The sequence below is a fragment of the Eleutherodactylus coqui genome, chromosome 5 (assembly GCF_035609145.1).
Source record: "Eleutherodactylus coqui strain aEleCoq1 chromosome 5, aEleCoq1.hap1, whole genome shotgun sequence".
In the NCBI taxonomy this organism is placed as follows: domain Eukaryota; kingdom Metazoa; phylum Chordata; class Amphibia; order Anura; family Eleutherodactylidae; genus Eleutherodactylus; species Eleutherodactylus coqui.
Window position 1 is genome coordinate 141457308 of NC_089841.1, and position 23289 is coordinate 141480596.

The 23289-nt window shown below is 45.5% G+C and overlaps 1 protein-coding gene across 2 annotated transcripts in view; it reads left to right on the plus strand.

Moving 5' to 3' along the window:
* Window positions 1-23289, plus strand: part of P2RX4 (purinergic receptor P2X 4) — a 46820-nt gene that overhangs the window by 14718 nt on the left and 8813 nt on the right. For both annotated transcript variants that reach the window (XM_066603271.1, XM_066603272.1), the window contains exons 6-10: window positions 16-96; window positions 1387-1528; window positions 10582-10718; window positions 11740-11833; window positions 21500-21565. In XM_066603271.1, the coding sequence (XP_066459368.1) occupies window positions 16-96; window positions 1387-1528; window positions 10582-10718; window positions 11740-11833; window positions 21500-21565 (520 nt within the window). The remainder of the gene's footprint in view (window positions 1-15; window positions 97-1386; window positions 1529-10581; window positions 10719-11739; window positions 11834-21499; window positions 21566-23289) is intronic.

A 23289-nucleotide genomic window follows, 5' to 3' on the forward strand; every position in this document is an offset into this window, starting at 1 on the left:
TAACCCTTCTTTCAGGCCTGCTTTTCTCGGGTCTGCTGAAAATTTCACCGTGCTTATAAAGAATAACATCTGGTACCCCAAATTCAATTTCTCCAAGTAAGTACTTAAATGGATAATAACTTTTCACATAACGTGGGCTCATATAACAGCGTGTGTATCCTCAATCTTGTAATAGACTTGCATTAAAAAATCTTTAATTTTACCATTGAAACTAAATTTTGAAGTTAATTAGGAGTCTTCCTTCTATCGGCTCTGCAATCCTCTGCCTGTTGGGTATTTGGCTCCTCTAGTAATAGGAACCCTGCTAATTACTACATGCTGCTGAGGGATAGGTATTCCGTTGCTGCCTTGTAGGGCTACGCAAGGCATCATGGGAAGTGTGAGAATGGCTGGGTGAGGACATGACCCCACCTGCAAGTAGATTACAAACTGCGGGGCAGCAGAAAACTAGGAAGATCTACATGGAAAACTGAAGTGATAGAGCTCAAATCGGGCGCGCGCAGCAGCAAAATAGCGGCCAATAAAGGCTTGGGCTAGTTCTGAAAAGTTTTTTTGAAAACTCGGGTATGCTTTAATACAGTAAGATAAAGAAAATAACATTACAAGAGGAATGAACACAGGATTGCTCCCATTCACAATTTGCTGGTGAAAATAAAAGTGGAAATGAACCTAGGAACCAAATGCTCCACTCAATCACACTTCTCGGAGAGAGAATAAGCAGTCTGAAAATAACCAGATCTCCAAATTATCATTTTTCTTTAACATGATTTTGTTCTTTTACATTTGTTATATTAGTGAAGCCTTATAATATATAGAAGCATACATGATATGAAGTCAGGCAATATACAATATAACCCATTTTATATTTTCTAGTATGTTCTTGAAATGGACATTACTGTATGTGGTTAGTTTTATTTGACTTGCTTAAAGGACAATAAAACATATATATTAAAGACGTAGTCTGTGATAATGCAATACTCCAGGATAGGTCATCAACATTTGATCGTCATGGGTTTGCTACTTGGGACCCCTGACGATCAGCTGATTAAAGAGGCTGCGGCGATTGGGTGACATGTGATGTCACGTTCATCGGTCACGTGGCCTGAGAATAGCTCGGTCCCATTCAAGTGAAAGGGATTTGGCTGCAATACCAGGTGCAACCACTATACAGTGTGTGGCACTGTACTTGGCATGGACCAAAGTAACAGTAGCATTCGCGTCAATCAGCTGATTGACAGGGATCCTCAGCAGTAGAGTCCCCCACAGATCAGCTAGCAACCTATCTTGATAGTTCATGAATAGTTTGGTCCTGGAAAACCCCTTTCAAATAGGTAGTGTTTTGCTCTTATTTACTCCACATAAGTTTTCATTTAAATTATTTTATAGGAGAAACATTTTACCAAATATCAGTACTGAATATCTGAAATCCTGCATATATGATCGGGTGAATAATCCATTCTGTCCTATATTCCGTCTGGGAAGCCTAGTGGAGGAGGCTGGAGAATCTTTCCAGGACATGGCTTTATTGGTATGTGCAGAGGATCATATTGTCTCTAAAAACGCTTTACAATAATGCAACGATTATACCACCTTAAAACAATTTCCAGTATATATGGTCACAAAAGTAATTGCAGTGAAATCGGTACAGTTTTCGTATGTTAGTTATAATTAATTTTCATTAAAAGCCCTGCTTGTTCTGTAGTAGAGCCTGAGGAAATGACTGCTCTGTGGGGCAAGACTGTACTTTCTTCCTTCTCAGCACTGGCTATTTTGTAATCTATCATTTCAAAAACCACACTTGCAGGAACTGCTATACAAGCTGCTAGACACATGACTTATGGATGCTTTAGACACAACGATTATTGCTCAAAGTCCGATCAAAAGCCGTTGTCTTGGCGATAATCGTTTATCTTGCGCCCGTCGTGCAGTTTTTGTTAACGATTCGCTCATCCTTGTCTTTCAGCCCGCTTAAAATCTGTTGTTTGGCTGTTTGCTTCTCGTTTAGTTAAAATGACATTCGTTCAAGATTTGAGGGGAGTTTTTAATCTTTTGGTGGGGCGTACATTCAATAGGCTACAGGCACAATGATTGGCTGGCTGATGATGATGATACAATGACTGAAAAGCCCGGCCGCTATGTCCATTTTCCAACAGTTTTCATTAGGTTAAAACGTCCGTCTTTAAAAGCAAAACCATCGCTCACTTCCCCGTCTATCGTGTGTGCGTTGCACGGACATGAGATATGGAGTCAATGGAGTCAATGGGTTTTCATTGCTGTACACTGGCATGTCGACGCTGCGTATCTATAAGCAAGAGAAAAATCGCTTCATGCTCTATTTCTCTACGTACGTAGCGTGAGCCCTATACACTTGTATGGGCTGCATATGAAACGCTGTCCATACGCAGTACATTGTGTATGAGCACTGTTTTCTTATGCTTTCCCGCTCTCTCTCACCCGCTACCCCCCCCTCCCCCCGAGCACGCTCGGACCACTAAGCAGTTACTCGAGAAGAGCGATGCTCGAGTAACTGCTGTATCCGAGCGTACACGCTCATCTCTAGTCAAGATACATGAATACCACCTAATAAAAAGTAAGCAAACAGAAAGCTTTACATTTTTTAAAAACCCCATTGAAAGCAATGGAGATAAAAACGGATCAGATTTTGGCTGTTTTTTAAATTCAATTTTTTGGAGCAGAGAAACAGAATAATGACTGAAGCCCATATACAGATTTGTGAATTGAGCCTTATTGAGTAAATTGCATGGAAAATGCTCACTAAGGCCTGTTTCATCTTGGTGTAATGCAGTCTCATTCTGATCCCATAATATACCCATAATTGCTGGCCTGGCTGTAGGTCTGACTACTCGACTAACATTATAAAAACGCGGGGGGGGCGTGGCCAGCGACCAAGATGGACGGTCGCAACTGAGTGAGGCTCCCCAGGGGATCACATAATCCTGTAAATATCCTGGCCGCTCTCTCTTAATTTAATTACCGGACCGGACCCAAACACTGCCTTAACCCAGCTGCGACTGCTGGCTTGAGCCAAGGAGCCCATCTATCTCCTGAACTCCCCTGCACGGAGCGGGAACTGGCGGGAACGACCAGCGCGCCAACCGCCGCCATTACCTCCAGGCCTGCAGTCGGCACCCGATAGGCACCTGCATTCCCCTATCTCCGCTGACGACAGGCGAGCACCTTGCCTATCCTCCAGGGGAAAGACACCGCAGCGACACCGGGAGAGACCAAGCGCCTGACACCCCCTCACCGCCGGACCCGGACATACCCGACGCGGCGCTCCGTAGCGGGCCTTTGTCATCACCGGGTGAGTGTGCCCTTTACCACTCAACCCCCGGAGCGCCCAGCGTCGGATGAGTACGGCGCTAGAGCGGACCTGCGTCCATACCCGCAACGCGCCGCCGCTGCCCTTGCTCCGCGGCCGGCGCCGGTGACTCCCGCCGAGCTTCTACAGCCAGCCTCCTACCTCCGCAAAGCCGCCGCTGCCCCCGCCTCGCGGCCGGCGCCGGAGATCTCCGCCGAGCCTCCACAGCCTGCCTCTTACCTCCGCAAAGCCACTGCTGCCTTCGCCCTGCGGCCGGCGCCGGAGATCCCCGCCGAGCATCCACAGCTCGCTCCCCTCTACCTCCACAAGCCGCCGCTGCCTTCGCCCCGCGGCCGGCGCCGGAGACCCCCCACCGAGCCTCCACAGCCCGCCTCCTTCTATCTCCGCAAAGCCGCCGGAGCCGGAGATCCCTGCCGAACCTCCACAGCTAGTCTCCCTCTACCTCCGCTGAACATCGGAGGACGGTCCGCACCTGGGGGAACTTTTGGGGGGGGGGGGCAGAGCGGCACATCGGCACCCCTTCACTGCCGACTCTGAGCACAAGTGACAGATTGGACCGCTCTCAATCCCTGCGAGAGCTAGTGGGCAAACGGCGCTAGACAGACCCCATTAGAAGGCTACCACCTCCACCCCCCCACTTTCTGCCGATAGGGGGATTCTCCCGCTCCCAGCCGTAACATCCGCCTCGCGGGAAAAGACTGTGACACGCGCCTCCACCCCCCGCTGCCGGCCCTGGGCGCATCACACGCGCCGCGCAGCACTTTGCCCCTGCCGACACGAAGAGATCGCCCTACCCCTCATCTATATCCTGAGACCATAGACCAGGAAATCCGGAGGGAGACCGCAGCATCCGCATCGAATATTCGGCCGCGCAAAGCTCTCGGACGCAGAAACCCACGACCTAGAGACTACCTGGTGCACGTCTGGGAAGACCCCCGCACCTAAGGAACGGGAAAGACCGATCGAGGCTGGACCCCAGCTCCGGGAGGAGCCACTCAAAAAAAGTGAGTAGACGACGGGGGAAGGGGGGACATCCTGGGAAGTTTTACCAACCACATAGTCACAGAGAAACACCCCCCCCCCCCCCCCCCCCAGAAGACACTGTCTGGTAATCAGCCGGCAACTATAGCCAAAAACACAGAGGACTATCATAGACCTTTCAGTAAAAAGACTATGCAGTCTGCGATAACTACAAATTAATTTGATCTACATCAGCAAACAATACAGTTATACTCCTTACTTACCAGGCACTATACAGCTACACTAGCCCAACGTCACTGAAACTAAACGACCACCTGGGATCTCATCCAGAACTAGAGAGTAACCTCTAAGACCCATAAAGGAGAAACACGACCGGCCCCATTAAATTAAACAAGACAACGATACGAGCAAGGATCCTACCAATAATATAGATTACATAGCTACTCACCATGAGCACCCGCACTAAAGGCGCCGCCGCCGCAGAACGACTTAAAGAATTCTCCCGCACCGAGGGATCAGAACAGTCACCACGTCCGTCCCGAGCCGAACGAGCCAGAGATAACGAAACCGACTCGGGACAAAATACAGAACCTACACTGCGCCAACTATTAGACGCCATAAATACCTGCAAGTCCTCCCTTACTGGGAAAATAGATGAAGTTAAATCAGATGTTACTTTATTGCGTCAAGATTTACAAAACATACGGGGCAGGATGCACGAAATGGAAGACCGAATCTCGAAAGTAGAAGACACCCTGCATCCGCTCCCTAAAGCAGTCCAAAAAGCCGTGAGGCAAGCAGAATTCTGCCAATCCAAAACGGATGATCTTGAGAACCGGCTTCGACGTAATAACGTACGCATAATAGGCCTCCCAGAGAGAGTCGAAGGCTCCCAACCAGAATCCTTTGCAGAAAACTGGCTCAAAACTATGCTGGGCGAAGACATCTTTTCAGCCTCCTTCACGGTAGAAAGAGCCCACCGAGTCCCGACCAAACCACCAATTCCGGGCGCCCCACCACGGCCATTTCTGGCAAGAATTCTGAACTGTAGAGACCGGGACATAATACTACGCCAGGCCAGGCTGAAAGGCCCCCTCAAATATAATAATGCGTCAATTTCCATCTTCCCTGACTTTTCAGCGGTCTTACAAAAACAAAGAGCCTCCTTCATGGACATCAAAAAGAAACTCCGAGATAGAGGCATCCAATACTCAATGGCATATCCAGCTCGCCTGCGGATCGTGGCGAACGACAAAGTGATCTTTCTGCAGTCCCCAGCCGAGGCCACGGAATGGCTCCACATGCATCTGGTGTCACCCGAGACGAAATAACTCGTGCAGCAACCCAAAGATAATGTGGATTTTCTTTAAAGTAGATCTAGATTTATAATTCACTGGCATATAGGTGATAGCAGAGAGAAAAAGAATATGTCAAGGAGCAGCAGATCTCCTTTAATTACAGATCGGCTCCAAGGCACCGGCCGGCAGTCCGACTACCGCCATAGCGGTAATAGCCTATGATCTAAAGTCCAGAACTAATCCCCTATAGGCCAGAAGAATTTCCCCCACTCACAACAACAGCTACTCTCAACCAGATTGTAGCTTATTTCTTTTTCTAAATTCAGATATCTGCGATATATTTAGGTCAAGCAGAATGTTAATTGTTAATTGTTCAAACTGTTATAAATGTGTACTAGTTGAGGTACAAGCCAATCTGTGCTGGTATAACATTTCCTCCTTAATGCACAAAGAAATGCATCCCAACTATCCGAAACATCCGAATAAGCCATATATCACAATACTTTTTAATGTCTGATATGTCTTAGCTGGAATGTGAGAGGGCTAGGCGCTACTAACAAACGCAAGGCAGTCTTCTCACACAGCAAACAATTTAACCCCCATATTGTGGGCCTGCAGGAAACTCATCTCACCGCAGATAAAGCAGACTCCCTCAAAAAACCCTGGGTACAATGGACGAGCCATTCCTTCCACACCTCTCTCTCTAGAGGGGTTTCTATACTTATACACAAATCACTAAGATGGAACCCCATAAATGTTAAAAGAGACCCTGACGGCAGATTTGTATTCGTATACGCCGAAATCGATTCTAAACCATATGTTATTATGTGCATCTACAACCCGCCCCACGATAGCCTCCACCTTTTACAGGCGGCAATAACGTTCGCCCATCAGTTCCCCTCGGCATATGTTATCTGCATGGGAGATTTCAATCGGGTAATGAACCCAAATAAAGATAGATTCCACTTGTCTCCCAGACCACATGTCCCAATTAACTCCCCAATGCAACAACTTGTGGAAAGTATAGGATGGATAGACCTCTGGCGATCAAAACATCCAGACACCCTTGAATTTACATGCCACTCTACAGGCCAAAACACACTGTCAAGAATAGATTACATATTATCTTCCCCGACATTAGCACTTTATGCAACAGATGTAACACACTGCCCACGAGGCACGTCTGACCATAGTCCAATACTATTAACCCTTAAATTCCCCAGCTGTAGACTCGCCCCCACCTGGAAAGTACATCCCTTTTGGCTCAAACTCCTAAAAACTAATGACCAAACCCCAATACATATTTCAATGTTTCTAGAGGCCCATGAGAATAACACCCACTACGCCTTGAAGTGGGATACCTTCAAGGCATACCTTAGGGGAAGCCTCAAATCAGCCATCTCCTATATTAAAAAATCAACATCCCAGGCCGATAAAGACCTTGAGACTCAAACATCAGAAGCCGAAAAAATCTATGTTGCCAACCCCACGGACTTTAACAGAACAAATTGGCTCGGCCTAGCCCGCTTATACAAAATCCAAATACATGAAAAAACCAAAAGTAAATTATTCTTTACGAAACAACACTACTTTGAATTGGGTAACCAATCAAGTCATTTACTGGCGAATCTCATCAAACAGGAAAATCAAACAAATACGATCTTAAAAATTCAAAACACGCAGGGCACAGAACTAACAGATGCACAGTCCATAACAGCTCGCTTCCAAGAATACTATGCAGACCTTTATAAGTCATCCTCGGATAAATCACTCCTGGACACTCTTAATTATCTACAAGACCTAAAATTTCCAACACTATCAACCGAACAAATAGAACAGCTGGAAGCCCCAATAACAATAGAGGAAATTCAACAAACAATTAAAGATATGGCACCCAATAAATCCCCTGGACCTGACGGCCTCCCAATAGAAATATATCGGAAATACAGCGAGCAAATAATCCCACTTCTACACGAAACTCTTCATCAGGCCCAACTAGGAAATTCCCTCCCTCCTTCTCTATATGAAGCGTCTATTATAGTCCTTCTAAAACCTGACAAGGACCCAGTGGACTGTAACTCGTACCGGCCCATCTCATTGGTAAATGTAGACTATAAAATCCTCACTAAAATCCTAGCTACCAGGCTGAACCAAGTAATACTATCCATTATACATCCTGACCAAACCGGTTTCATGCCAGGTAAATCCACCACGATTAATATTCGAAAAGTACAAACAGTGATCCAGCTTGGCAGGAAATACAACATGCCTTGGGCCCTCGTCTCACTAGACATTAAAAAAGCATTCGACTCCCTGGAGTGGAATTTTCTGGAAGCCTGCCTAACGCGTTTCGGGTTCGGTCCCAAGTTCAGACAATGGATCAACATCATATACAAATTCCCAAAGGCTAACGTAATAGTAAATGGGGTCCCCTCGGCAGAATTCCCACTTACGAAAGGCACCCGTCAAGGGTGCCCATTATCCCCAGCTCTGTTCGCCATAGCTATAGAAGCTTTGGCAATCCGGTTGCGATCTTCCGATAATGTGACAGGTGTCAGTTGGGGGGGAGTAGAAAGCAAAGTGAGCCTATATGCGGACGACACCATTCTTTTTCTTTCAAACCCGGATATCTCCTTCTCCCAAGCCATGACCTACATAGACCAATTCTCTCAATTCTCCGGACTATTTGTGAACTGGACCAAATCCACAATTCTATACACTGACCTTAATCCCAAAACTGATCCCTATGTTACCAAATATAACCTGGCAATAGTCTCCAGATTTAGATATCTAGGGATAATCATGGCGCGTGAACACCATAATGCCATAGAAGATAATATTATTCCCTTGCAAGAAACTCTAAGACACAAATTTAAGAAATGGGCCAAATTACCATTATCAGTAGCAGGCCGTATAAACCTAATCAAAATGGCGATTCAACCTAAATGTTTATATATATTTCAACACATGCCAATACAGATCCCTAAACGGCTCTTTCAATCCTTCAACTCCCTCATCACATCATTTGTGTGGAATTCCACCCGCCCCAAACTAAGCCTTACGACACTACAAAGGCCAAAAGACCGAGCGGGGATGGCCCTCCCAGATCTCCGATTATACTATCTAGCAGGACAGCTGAGGAATATCCAACCATGGTTCCGCTCTAAAAAGATGCCCACGGCAGACAGTTACTTGGCGGAACAAGTAAAAGGCAACAACTTACTAAATTACTTAGAATTCCCGGAATGCTCAAACTCAGCCGAAGTATTACCCCTACATAAGCTGGCACTCAGTGTCTGGAGAGAAGTTAAAAAACTACAAAATTTCCACGACGTGATGTCGGATCTCCCTCTCTGGGATAACCCCGGTCTGACCGCCTTACTTTCCATACCAGATACCCACTATTGGACCAACTTGGGAATTACCACGATAGGCGACATATATAAGGAAGGAGTATTCCCTACATTTACCCAGATATGTGAACAACTCCAGACCCCCCAACTGCAACTATTCAGGTTTTTTCAGCTGAGACATGCGCTGAACACTCAGTTCCCTCCGACATCTACCCAAATATCAAAATTCCCCACGATCGGCATACTAAAATCACAAGGCCCCAAGGGTCTGATCTCAACCCTTTACACACACCTACTCTCTGCAAAGCTAAACTCTAATCCACTTCCCGCCTTCGATAAATGGAAAACTTGTATTCCTTCCCTGACACCGGAAGAATGGACAGAAATAGAGGAATCCCACTTAACAGTATCCCCCGCTATAAACAACAAATTGATTCAACTATACATTGTCCATCAAGCATATATAACCCCCAGTCGTCTATTTAAAATGGGAAACACCCAGTCAAACTCCTGCCATAGGTGCAACCAACCAAACGCGAACTTCTGGCATCTAATATGGAACTGCCCAGCTATCAAGACCTACTGGTCCAATGTAATAGTCCAAATAAACCAACTATTAGAACCTCCCTACATCATAAACGCTGACCCCAAGATAATTCTGTTTGGCATGCTGGAGGAGGAGCACTGGCCCAAATACACCTCTATATTTCTTAAAGAAGTGCTTTTCCTAGCACGCAAAGAGATAGCCATGCACTGGATGGCCACGGACCCACCCTCGACCACACAATGGATTCAATTGGTAAACTCGATAATCCCATACGAAAAAATTATATATAAAAAGAGAGGGTGCCCAAACAAATACCACAAGATCTGGGGCACATGGCTGGAGTCCTACGCCACGCTATCTACAGACTAAACAGCATATAAACAGAAATAAAAACAAGACCAGCACGGATTGCTTCAGTTCAATTGTTTATAGTTATTCAGTTATTTCAGACCTTAGACATATGTAACACAAGTTTTATTTTGTTAAATAAAAAATAATAAACATGTGAATAAAACATGAAGATACAGCTAAAGTAAACCCTAGACGGAAAATCCTAAGTACAGCATTGAATTGTATTTTGATATCCTATATTTCTTTCTTCTGTATCGTATATTATGTGTGATAAATAAAGAGAAGTTAAAAAAAAAAAACATTATAAAAACGCACCTGCATTCCCGCTATGGTAAAACAAGCCTAAGTGTGAGCATTTTATGAAGCAGGTTTGTTTCACACTTTGTGGAATTATTGGAGATTCTGCAGAGAAAAAAAATAGCGCCAGAAGCATGGCAACTGCAAGTGTGTGTTCTCTATATTAACCCCATTTGCGTGCGGCAGAAAAATATTTGTGAAGCTTAAAATCCACAGCATGTCCTAATCCTTGCACATTTCCCTCAAAAATTGTAGAAGATTTATCCAGTTATGTTGTAAGGAGTTGCATCCAATACAGATGCAAGCAGATTGTTTTCTTTGTGTGAATCCTCTTTTAAAGATATTCTTAGAATCGGCCATATAAGCGGCTCTGCCAGTTTGTTGAGAAAGCACACTGCCTTGTTTTCAAAGGGTGGAGTTATGGGAATTCAGATTAGTTGGAACTGCGACCTGGACAAGAAATATACACACTGTGTTCCAAAGTACTCATTTCGACGTTTGGACAATAGAGCCTTCGATCACAACGTTTCTCCCGGATATAATTTCAGGTAAGCAAACACACAGCTGTTTGTGTACATGATCCGGCCAGGTAGCGGTTTCCCTTGAGATATGAATGTAATTTTATTAACCTATTTTGTGAACAGGGCCACTGACACATTTTCTGCTACGTTTTTTGATGCGACTGGGAATTTTTTTTTTCTTTTTTTCTTTGTCCTTATTGGGGATTTGAACTTGTGATCATTTGATTTGCTTATACAGTATGATGCAATACTGTAGCATTTTAAAAGGCTTCCTAGGGTAAGGGTCCTTTTACATAGGACGACTTGTCGGGTGCAGATGTCTGACAGATTGTCCTATAACTATAATCGCTCAGAGAATGGAGGTGGAGGGGGCAGGGATTATTCCCGCCTACCTCCATTCACAGTAAACAGGTAGTCCTTCATACATGACTGCCTGTTTTACATGGACCAAATTAGTTAATCAGATTTTAGGTATGCAGAAACAATGTTGCGGGTGTCCTTGAGAATGGTCTGAATGTGAAAGTTTTACTCTTACTGGGATTGTGTGATGGCTCTAGATAAGGTTTGATTTTTGCAGTCATCTGCTATTTCCATCTGCAATCCTTGCATAATTATCACCCTTATATCTACGCTGTTTATGCCTTAACCTAACATTTGGAGATATTTTATTGTAGCACTTTGTTACAAAATGAGGAAGTGAATGGGACAAGCCTGTAGTTCTCAGAACGGCCACTATAAATACTATGGCGTACTGAAGTAGGAGCACGATAATGTTCATGTGTAAACATTGTAGCATTGTAGTTGCAGCTGATTCAAGGAGCACCACAGCCCCTTCAATCAGCTGGTCATCAGACCCCCACCGATCAGGCCAACAATCTTACAAGGATAGAAAACGCCTTGAAGCTTCTTCTCAGTTGTAATGGAAGTCCGAGTTCTAGAATTCCTGCAGCTTTGTACTCCAGTGACACACATACTAGCAAGGAGTGTTGTTACCACTTACAGTTTACGATATGTAAAATAAACCTGTAGTCCATGCTCTGTTTTTCAGGTTTGCCAAGTTTTTCAAGGATTCCAGCAATGTGGAATCAAGGACTCTCATGAAAATTTATGGAATTCGCTTTGATGTACTGGTTTTCGGAACTGTAAGTTAAATGTGGACTTTTTTTATATTTACGTACCGTGTAAAAAGTTAATAGGACTTTCTAATGGTAAAATCGCATAGCATGAAAGTCACAAGTATGTGCTATGCGATGTGATAAACAAGGAGGCTCCATAGGGAAACATGGGCTATAAAACAGAGCAAATCGCAGCTGTTTAGAGCATGCCGCGATTTTGTAGTCTCGCAATGTAGGCTACAAAACATCGCTCGTGTGGACGAACCCATAGGAAATCATGGGCTCTACATACATGCGATTTGTAGCACTGTCACATTGCTACAAGATTGCGCTATAAAATCGCCCATGCAGATATAGCCTTATTTCTACCTTCAACGTGACCTGTTAACTGTACAGCTGCATTGAAAAGCAAACTGAAATCTTTTAGTGGGGGAAAAAAATGTAATGTGGTTGCATAAATATGCACACCCTAAAACTAATACTTTGTTAATGTACCCTTTGACTTTCGGTCAGCATTCAGGTTTTTTTGGTAGGTGTCTATCAGCATGGCACATCTTGACTTGGCAATCTTTGCCCGCTCTTCCTTGCAAAATTGCTCCAAATCTGTCAGGCTTCTTGTGTAGCGCTCTATTCAGGTCAACCGCCAGATTTTCAATGTGATTCAGGTCTGCGCTCTGGCTGGGCCATTCCAAAACTTGAGCCTCGTGTGGTGCAACCAACCGGCTCATCCTTCTGAGGTCGGTAAAATGAGAACCCAGCTTCGTGGGGGGGTAATAAGTAATAATTACCTGAAAGCGCTGCGGAATAAGTTGGCGCTATACAAATACCATGATTTGATTTTTTTTTTTGATTTGTTTTGCCAGTAAGCTTTGGGTCATTGTTTGTGCTGAAAGGCCAAATTCGTTTTCCACTTTTTAGCAGAGGCCTGTAGGTTTTGTGCTAAAATAAGTTGATATTTGGAGCTTTTCATAGATTGCCTTTGCCTTGACTAAAGCCCCATTTCTAGCAGCAGCAAAACGGCCCCAAAGCCTAATGCTGTTCTTTTGGTGATGCACAGTGTTGGCTTTGGACTAAACATACCTATTGGAATTAAAAAACTCAAACTTGCTCTCACCAGACTATAACCTGTTCTCCCACATACTTTTGTTAGACGTAATATAGGTTTTAGCAAAAGATAGCCAGGCTTGGATGTTTTTCATAGCACAGATATATGAAGAATATGGGAGATGGTTGTCACATGCACTACACAACTAATACTTGCCAGTAATTCCTGCAGCTCCTTTAATGTTGCTTAAGGCCTCTTGGCTGAACTTTATATGGAGTCAGTCAGAATCTCTGTAACGCCTCCTGTCCACAGGCGATATTTCTCTGCGTTACCCACAGTGATAATCCACATGCGGGGAAACGCAGTAACCGCTTTCCATAGGATAACTATGGAAAGCGCAGCCCGATGTACTCTAGCAGAAAATCGCTGCGATTTTCCGCAATGAGCCTATCATAATGATGGGTTCATCGTGGAAAATCGCAGCGACAAAGTGTTCTCCCATGGTGGATATCCGCGGAGGTATATCGCCAAGCCCGTGGACAGCTGGCCTAAATAATGGCAGCTGTGTACTGACTATTTACCATGAGTTTAAATGTGACCGGCGAATTCTGAATACAAGCACATTCACAAATATAAGCATGTTCAGACTTGTACAACCACGTTATTTTAGTAGTTTTAATTTTCCATTTAAATTATTGTTTTTTTTAATGGAATTGTACAGATTGGCCACATTGACGGAAATAAATCTGAAATGGTTAATCTTTGAGATTTAACATTACAAAAACTTGGCATTTTAACGGGTGTTTTATATCCACTGTATTCTTTAATTACATATGTCAGAATTGTAAAATGTGGAATACTATAGATTGCCTAGCATACTTTGTGTAAAGAAAAAAAAATTACATAGCGATGATTTTGTAGCCCGTGTGAACAAGGCCTTAATGACAATATGTGATAACAAGTTAGGGCTCATGTGGCGGGCCATATCAAACTGAGGCCCACCAATTGCTCCTTCCTCCTAATTATCAAGAGCCAGGATGTCAATGAGCACTATGCAATGCATCAGCTGCTGTAATGCAAACGAGCATTAGAAGGGTTTTCCGGTTTGGTCAAGCCCTACCTGATGCTGTGCTTAGAGGTAGATTAAAGGAGTTGGAAAAGGAGGCTAATGCTAGCACCCTCCTTGGCACGATTCACTTAAAAACCTACAACCTGAGCACTGTTACTGGGCAATGTAGAATTATTTGATCATTTGCTGGCGTTATTTGAACACCGCACTGTACTGTTATTGGGTGCACTTTATGGTATTTGTATATAGAGACCTCTCAATGAATCAGAGGTGGGTGCAGAGTAGCTGGAGGGGCGCTGGTTAAAGTAAAGTAGTGTCCCCCCCCCCAGCTGGTAGACACTCTGTTATGAAGAAATTAATGTTCTCCTATCAGGTTTTAGTTAATAAATCATAGGCAATACATTCCGTTTTAATGTAACATTTGTAGAATGCAATAAAGAAACACGTTAAGTATATTTTATATTAACTGGAATAAGGGCTTATTTAGACGACCGTATATCGGCTGGGTTTTCATGCTAGGCCGATATACGGTGTCCCTCTGTGGAGGAGGAGGCTGGAAGAGCTGGGAGCAGTGCTCTGAGCTCCTGCCCCCTCTCCACTATTTGCAATGGGAGGGTGCGGAGCTAAGTTTTGGACCTTAGTGGCGCCCTCCTATTGCAAATAGTGGAGAGGCGGTGGGAGCTCAGAGCACTGCTCCCGGCTCTTCCAGCCGCCTCCTGCAGAGGGGGAAACCGTATATCGGCCGGGCGTGAAAACCCGGCCGATATACTGTCGTCTGAAGCTGCCCTAAGAGCCAGTAGGCACTTTTTTTTTTTTTTAAATTCAAGAATCTAAGTTTTGCCTTGCAATAAACCTGCAGTTTGGTTGTTCTTCCCCTTATTAATTTCTAACTAGTTTTTTTTATTGAGCTTTTTCTTTTGAGAAGAGAGTTCTTACCATTACAACATGCAATAAACAGTCAGGGAAAAGTACAATTGGAGTATATAGTGCTGGCAATAAACAGTGATCATAGAAAAGCAAACAATGGGAGTATATGTATTAGAGGACTGAATGTATCTTATGCTTACAGTAGATCATTGGATATAGTGTTTTTTATGGTCAAAATGTGTTTTTATTCAAAGCAAAACTTGTAACATACATTGTGGTTCGTTCCAGAAGCGGACCATATGCTTAGCTTAATATAATATAACATAATGTGACTATAACTACCGTTCTCAGCTCAATAAAGATTGAAAAAGTCCTCAGACAAAGATGGTCTTAATGGTGGTAGGGTTGGCTAATTGTCTATACTTGAGTCAGTGCATACATGTCACTCTGAACATTTGTTACTACTTTGCTGACTTATCTGTGTTGTGTTCCTTGGTCGGCTCGGGAATGTGTAGGTTGCTTCTTTTTCTGAGAAATCAAAATGAATATTTAGAACAACTATAATCAAAAACATGGGATCGTACCCGATCGATCCCTAAACTGGGGTGGGTATGGAGGAGTTGACAGGGTGGGTGGGGGGGGGTAGGGTGGGGAGGGGGAAAGGGGGTAAGAGAGAGAAAGAGAGAGTGTCTCGTTTCGTGGAAGCTTCTGAAGGAGTCCCGTTCTTCAGCTTCATTCAGGTTGGTACTGTACCATTTTCGACCCATAGGTCAAATCCGTTGGAGCTACGGAAGGAGATCCATACCTCCCACGTGGCGTAGTATGTTGTCCATTTGTCATTATCTTTGGCTCTTAATTCCTCCATGTATCTAATTTCGTCTAATGCCGTTGCCCAGTTCAGGCGTGTCGGAGTCGTCCTAGTTTTCCACAGTCTGGGGATCAAAGTCCGCATGGCTAGGAGGAAAAACCTAAGGACATCCTTTTTGGAAGGGTTAAGCCTTTTCTTCTCAAGGCATTGTATATGTCTTCTATTTCTACCCATAATCTAGCGATACCCGGGCAGGACCACCAGATGTGTACAAACGTACCCGGCCCATTCAAGCATCTCCAGCATGCTGAGGAGGTACCAGGGTATATTTTGGCCAGTAGTGCCGGGGTACGGTACCATCTCATGATAAGTTTGTAATTCATCTCGTGGTGTCTGCCCGCAACCGACATCTTGTGGGTCAAGACGACCCCTTTGGCCCAGTCTTCCTCTGTCAGGGGTTGACCCAGCTCACCCTCCCAAGCTCCGCGCGCTCCTCGCTCCGTGCCCGGAGCCCCCCTGGCCACCTGCATATTGTAGACCTTGGTGATTTCTCCCCTTGGCTCACTGGGATTAGCACATAACTGCTCGAAGGGAGTAACTGGGACTGATAGATCTGCAATTGAGCCCAGTGTTTTTATGTAATGGCATAATTGTAAGTATTGGAACCATGCACCCGTCTCCGGGCGTCTCTCCCCCGTGAGCGCTTCTAGGGTCTTAATTCCATTTTCTTGAAGACAGTCGTGTAACCTTGGGATGGGACCCCCAAGATTGGTTAGGAACGTCATACCCCAGTCTCCTGCAGGGAAGTCCGGGTTGCCGACCAGAGGGGTCCAGGGTCCCGGCGCCGATATCATCCCACATCTGTGTGCGAAACTGTCCCAGATCCTTAATATATTGTTCATAAATGGCGACACCTTTATGCCCCGTCTGCCCAGTCCTCCTTTAAGCCAGAATAGGCCCTGCGCCCGGTACGGGGCGGAGTTCTGTTCCAGTTCCACCCATAATTTAGAGTGTCCCCTGTGCATGAGGTCCAGGACTACTCTGCCTATTGCGGATCTATAGTAGAGGAGCATATCGGGTAAGCCCACTCCACCCCTCTCTTTCTTTTGGGTGAGGAGCTTGTAGCTCAGTCGAGCCCTGGCCCCCCCCATACGAATCTCATCAAGGCTCTTCGTAACTTAGTGAAATAAATGCGTGGAATTTGGATAGGCACCGCCTGGAAAAGATACAGGAATTTTGGGAGGGAATTCATTTTGATGGAGTTTATTCTGCCGAACCATGATAATGTTAAAGGTCTCCATCTTTCGAGATCTTTTATCAGAGAGGAGTAGATGGGTTCGTAGTTTAGGTTAAACAGTTGGGCTGGGTTGGGCGATATTTTTACTCCTAGATACTTGATGTGGTCTTCACGCCACGAGAGTGGGAATAAGGGTTTAAGTTGGGCCAGTTCCGCTTGCTGTATTGTTATGTTTAGGATTTCTGACTTGCGTAGATTAATTTTAAAGTTGCTAACTTTGCTGTAATTGTCGAATTCTCGCAATATGGCTGGTAGGGCCTGTCTGGGGTTTGTGATATAGACTAGGAGATCATCAGCATATATCGCCACCTTGTGTTCGGTTTGTGCCGTGCTGTATCCCTGGATTTCTGGGTTTGCTCTGATTGCTTTAGCAAGTGACTCCATAACTAAGATATATAGGGTTGGGGATAGCGGGCATCCCTGGCGTGTCCCGTTTTTGATATTGATTGGGTGTGAGAGTTTCCCATTCACTCGTATTTGAGCCGTGGGGTTTTTGTAGAGGGCCATTATCCAGTTTCTTAATCTATTTCCCAGGCCGATTTTTTGTAGAGTGGCTTCAAGGAATCTCCAGTTAACACGATCGAATGCCTTCTCGGCATCTACTGATAGAAGGCAAAAGGGGCTGTTGGAGTCGCGTACCCTGTGTATCAAGGCAAGAGTTCTTATGGTGTTATCTCTTGCCTCTCGACCACGGACGAAGCCCACCTGGTCTTTATGGATGATTCTAGGGATCAATGACCCAAGGCGTGTGGCTAGTGTTCTGGCAAAAATTTTTGTGTCCACATTAAGTAAGGATATGGGCCTATAGTTCCCACAAGAGAGGGGGTCCCTTCCGGGTTTTGGGATAACGGTAATTGTGGCTTGTAATGCCTGCCGAGGGAAGGGGCATTTTACTGAGATCGCATTGAAGGCTTTGCATAGTATTGGCGTTAATTGGGTCCCGAGGGTTTTGTAAAAGCGGGGGGTGAAGCCGTCAGGCCCGGGGCTTTTGCCCACTTTTAAGTTCCGGATCTCCTCCAGAATTTCCTGCTCCATTATGTCATTTTCGAGTGTCTCAGCCTCCTGCGAGGGGATCTTTGGGGGGGCAAAATTGTGTAGGTATGCCTCTATGGTGTCCTGACTATCGTTTGGGTTCGCCTCTGGGGGGGCCGGGATGTTGTATAGTTCTTCATAATATTTTCTGAAGCATTCTAATATGTCTTCCGTGGCGTGTACTTTCCCCTCCTTAGGTGCATTCAGCGCAAATACGTAGGATTGGCTTTCCCGAGGGTTTAAGGCCTTTGCCAGCCAACTGCTGCATTTATTACCATATTCGTAATAGCCTCCTCTAATCCTATCTCTCATGCACAGGTGGGCCTGGTCCAGTACCGCCAGTATCTGCTGGCGGAGGGAGGTTATCTCTGTGTTCAAATGGGCGGAGGCCTTAGTTTTATTGGCCTGTTCAGCTATCCCCAAGCGGGTGTTAAGGTCTGTCAGTTTGCCTATTCTATCTTTTTTGAGCCTCGCCCCGTGGGATATGAAGACCCCTCTTAACACACACTTAAGTGCTTCCCATTGTGTTGGTGGGGATGTCGTGTCTCTACTATGGGTTTCTACAAATGTCTCGATGGTTCTGTTAATCTCGTCACGGCAGAGCACGTCCGTCAGGAGGTTGTCATTAAGGCGCCAGGTGTTGACTCCTACCCTATGGTCGTGCTTCAGTAGGGCCCCGAAGACAGGTGCATGGTCCGACCAGATGATATTGCCTATTGTGCTTCTTGGGGCCAGGTCTAGAAGACCGTGTGTGATGAATAGGTAGTCCAGTCTCCCGTAGCTGTTATGTGCTGTGGAGTGGTGACTGTAGTCCTTGACCCCTGGATGAAGAATCCTCCAGAGGTCAACGAGTCTCAGTCCTTGTAAACATCTCCTTAGTCTACGTGTGGCGGCCAGGGAAACCCCGGACTTACCCGAAGACGAGTCCAGATCAGGGTCCATCGTCAGGTTGAAATCCCCCCCGAGGATGATGCCAGTTCCTGCTGCGAATTGCTCTAGTTCTCTCAGGGCGGTAATCCCGAAGCCGACTTGTCCTGTGTTGGGGAAATATAAATTAGCTAACGTCAGGATGCGGTGTCCGAGGTCAATTTTGAGAAATATATACCGTCCCTCTGGGTCCTCTTTTGTTGCCAGTACTTTGTGGGGGAGGTTCTTGTGGATCGCTATTGATACTCCACAAGCCTTTTTTTCGGGGTGGGTGCTATTGTACCACTTGGTGTAGTATTTGTTATTGCATTTGGGTGTGTGGCCTGTTTTAAAGTGCGTTTCCTGTAAGAAGGCAACTAGGGCCCGTTTTTTATGTAGGTGAGACAGAATCTGACCTCTTTTGGCGGGGTTATTAAGGCCTCTAGTATTAAATGTACAAAATGAGATACCAGTCATGGTGGTTGTGTAGTGGTGGGCGATGGGTCCTTCAGGGCTTCCGAGACACTAGAAAGCGGGAGTGGATGGGTGATAGGGGAGAGAGGGTTAGGTTGGGCTGGGGGGGGTGGGTGACGGAGAACGTATGTTCCGTCGATTGGGGAGACAAGTCCCAATCTCCTGAGGTGGGTTTCGGACCAGGGGTCCGTGTCAGACGGCACCATGGTGGCGTCTACCCGTTGGGGAGGGGGGTGAGAGCCGGAGACACGGGAGTCAAAATCGCTCCCGGTCTCCCTCGTCTATAACTGTAATTTTCAAACGTTAAGAAACATATCAGGAAAGCCTGTTTCTAAGGGGGGGGAATAGAACATATGGTTAAACGACCATTTGGGGGAGTATAATTAATCAGAGGGGGTTAGTAAGTGCAGGTTTGACACTCAGTAAGTTTGGCGGAGCCGGGGTGAGGCTGACTGGTGACCCGGTGCCCAGCTTGCGAACTGTGGTTAAATGGTTAAATAGTTAAATATGGATCGATGCGGGGGCAAATAGTGGAGGGCCGGATTAGTCGGACCCGTCCGCTGAAAGTTCGTTCGCGTATAGTCCGAGTAGTATCGGGTCTCGCAGGTCTTCAGCGTGTGGGACCCGGGGGCATTTGGGTGGGATGGTTCCTGCTCCTCTGGCGTCTTGGTCTGGCTTCTTGCCAGGTGGTTTTGGGTGCCGTGACGGGCAGTGTTGGGATGTGCGGCCAATCCGGGATCGCGACCATCGGGAGTTCCAGGACGCTGAGGAATTTAGGTAGGTCCGCAGGTGATTTGAAGACCGCCGTCTTTCCGTTTTTTGATGCTATTAGGATGAAGGGGTATCCCCATCTGTAGATTATGTTGTTGGCTCGAAGAACTTCAAGAAGCGGTTTGACGGCTTTTCGGAGCTGAAGAGTGCGGCGGGCTAAATCAGGGAAGACCGCAATAGGGGAGCCATTGTGGGTGGGTGGATCCTTCCTGTCTCGGGCGCTTTTCAATATGGCTTCCTTGTCCTTATAGAAATGTATGCGGCATATAATGTCTCTTGGTTTCCCTGGGTCGTCGGGACGGGGGCCCAGGGTTCTATGTATGCGATCTATCTCTATAGGTCGGTCTGGTGGGCGTTGAAGCAAGGAGCCGAAAAAGTTGCGGGCCCAGTCTTCTAGCTGAGAAGGGGCGATCTCCTCAGATAGGCCTCTCAGGCGCAGGTTATTGCGTCTGTGGCGGTTTTCTAAGTCGTCGAGATGAGACAGAATGTCCGCCATTTGTTGGGCTTGCGCTTTGATGATTTGGCTGTGGGATTCTAGTGTAGTGAGGACTTCGTCTTGTGTCTCCTCTACAGCATTTATGCGGCATCCCATCTCTTTAAGATCCTGATGTATAAGGGATAGCGCTTCTTTCTGGGAGCATTCTAGTCGTTGGAAGTCCCTTTTGGTTGGGAGAGCTCTCAGATGTGCCTTCCAATCCCAGTCTTCATCTGATGACGACTCGTTATCAGTTGACGGGTTCATTGGGGGTGCTGCTGCGGCTGCTGCGCGGCCCCTGTAGCTTTTCTGTTGGGAGGAACTACTACTCCTCTCGGACTGGGGGCTTCTGTTTTGTGCTGTTATTTTGCTGGGTGAGGTCTGTCTGCTACTTGTGTGTCTTCTATCTTCCTTGCTTTGTATTTGGTCTGGTTTGCTACCCTCTTCATATACTGTGGGGCTCTGCTGTGTCCCAGGTACTAGGGTGGAGTGTGCTGCATGGGGAGAACGGTGCCTGGAGGGAGACTCTGCGCTGCCTGCTTGAGGGCTATGTGTCCCTGGTGTGTGGAGGCACTTATCTGTTAGGCTGCTGTCATCAGGTCCCTCCGTCTCCCGGTCTCTGGGTCCGCTGGTCTCCGCTCTGCTGTTGCTGCGGGGAGCTGATGCCGAGCGCACATGGCCGGGCGCCATCTTGGGTGAAGGAGCTGCCGCGCTGTGTCTCCCGAAGAAGCGCTGGATGCTCGGCGGTTCGCCTTCTCCCGCTGCCTCCTGTCTGTTGGGAGCCTTCTTCTTCCCCATCCTTGCTTTTGCGGTCGTTTGGGGTGGTTTAAGGGGTAAGTAGCAGGCTTTTTGCTATGAGGGAGCCGGGAGCTCGGCAGGAGAGCGGCTTAACCCTGCATCGGCAAGTCGATATAGTGTTTTTTTAACTATTTAATGTTTGTCTTCATAGGCAGGAAAGTTTGACATAATTCCAACCATGATAAACATTGGATCTGGTGTGGCGCTACTTGGTGTGGTGAGTAAATGCTATGTTTAAAAAGAAAAAAAAATAGGGATTCGTACATATTTTTTTTGTCCACTAAAAATTATGATTTCATTTATTTTTTGGTTGGCATCAAAAAACATTTTGCATATTGAAATTGTATGACAGGTGCCATAAGCTGCAAAACTAAAGAGCCCACTGCCTCACGGGGAAGCCAATAGGAAAATAACTCGTGTGCATAGCCACAAACTAAAACATCCCAGTGCCACTGACTCCTTATGCGTACTGACTGTGAAATTTTTACATTTAAAACTGCAGTTTATTATAGATTTTTTTTTTAAATTTCTGCCCCCTAATCAGAAGCAGGAAAGGTTTGTTATCTTGAATATCTTCATTCTGATGCAGTTAAACAGTTTGATGCAGAATTGTCACTAAACAAGCAGCACATTTTATATACTCCCACATATCCTGTATTTAGTGTTTTGCATCAGTGTGTGTTAGCCAAAACCATGAAGGACGTACACATCTTTCCATTAAGTCTTTTAATGTTCAACTCCTGAATTTAGCTCACAAATGGTGATATCAAGTGCCACTCAAGTACTGCCGTGTAAAGTGGCCTTGTAGGCACTGGCAGTTTGTCTCTGCCCGATTTTGCCAAGTCTTTGACAAGTTTATTCGGTTCTATCTGCGTATGATCAAATAGCCAGTGCTGTTACATGGATTGGATCATAACCCAAATTTCCTAAAGAATGAAATAAAAAATCTGTCAAATTATAAACTTAACAATAGTGAAACTGTCATTTGTATAACTAGGCAGAATTGGCATTTGGGAGTCTGTTTACACTCAAATTGTAGTCTGTATGGCTGAACAAATAGTCCCATAGTACACCTTTAACAAACTCTGTTGATGACTACCTGTGGCCGAGCACTTCTCTAACCATGGACATAACATAGGAGATATGAGAGTTTTGATATTGAAGGGTGGTTTCAAGTCACAAAACCACAGAAGAATTTGGGAATATAAATTGATGATAACCTTTGACACGCTGAATACTGGGTTAAATTATTCCCCAGGATTTATGCGTGAATGGGAAGTGTGAGACTTGATTGCACAGATAAGACCCCCATCAACAGTAATTCAGGGACCATAAACTTTCACTCCCTTATCAGTGCTTAGCTAAAAATGTTTGTGTATCTCTTGTAGAAAGTCAAGCCTGATGACCTCCCCCCCTCCAACAGTAATTTAGGGACCATAAAACTTTCACTCCGCTATCAGTGCCTAGACAAAAAAAGTTTGTTTGCTGTTGCAGAATTCCTTTTAAGTGCGAACCAATCACATCCATATCTGTGCCTTGTCATAAGTATGTATGTTATAAGTGTGTATAAATATGCATGCCTCTTCAGATCCAATCCATAAGCCTGAAGAAGTACCCCTGCGTTGGTACGAAAGCTCGCTATTATTACATCATGTATTTTTGTTAGCCATTAAAAGGTATCATATCTACAAGATTACGTCGTTTCTCTTACTGAGAACAATCACATTTTGCTCTACTGGCTAACACGGTACCAGATCTTTGTTTTCATTATACCTAATGGAGGATACCAGAATGTACCGTACAAAAATGGAACTGAAACATCTTCTGAAGAAGTTGGCACAACTGGACAGCGACATTTTCTTTCTAACCAGATGCAAGAAGGAACATCTAATTCCCAAAGGACTCTGCCTAAAGAACCCAACTCTGCACACTTACAACACT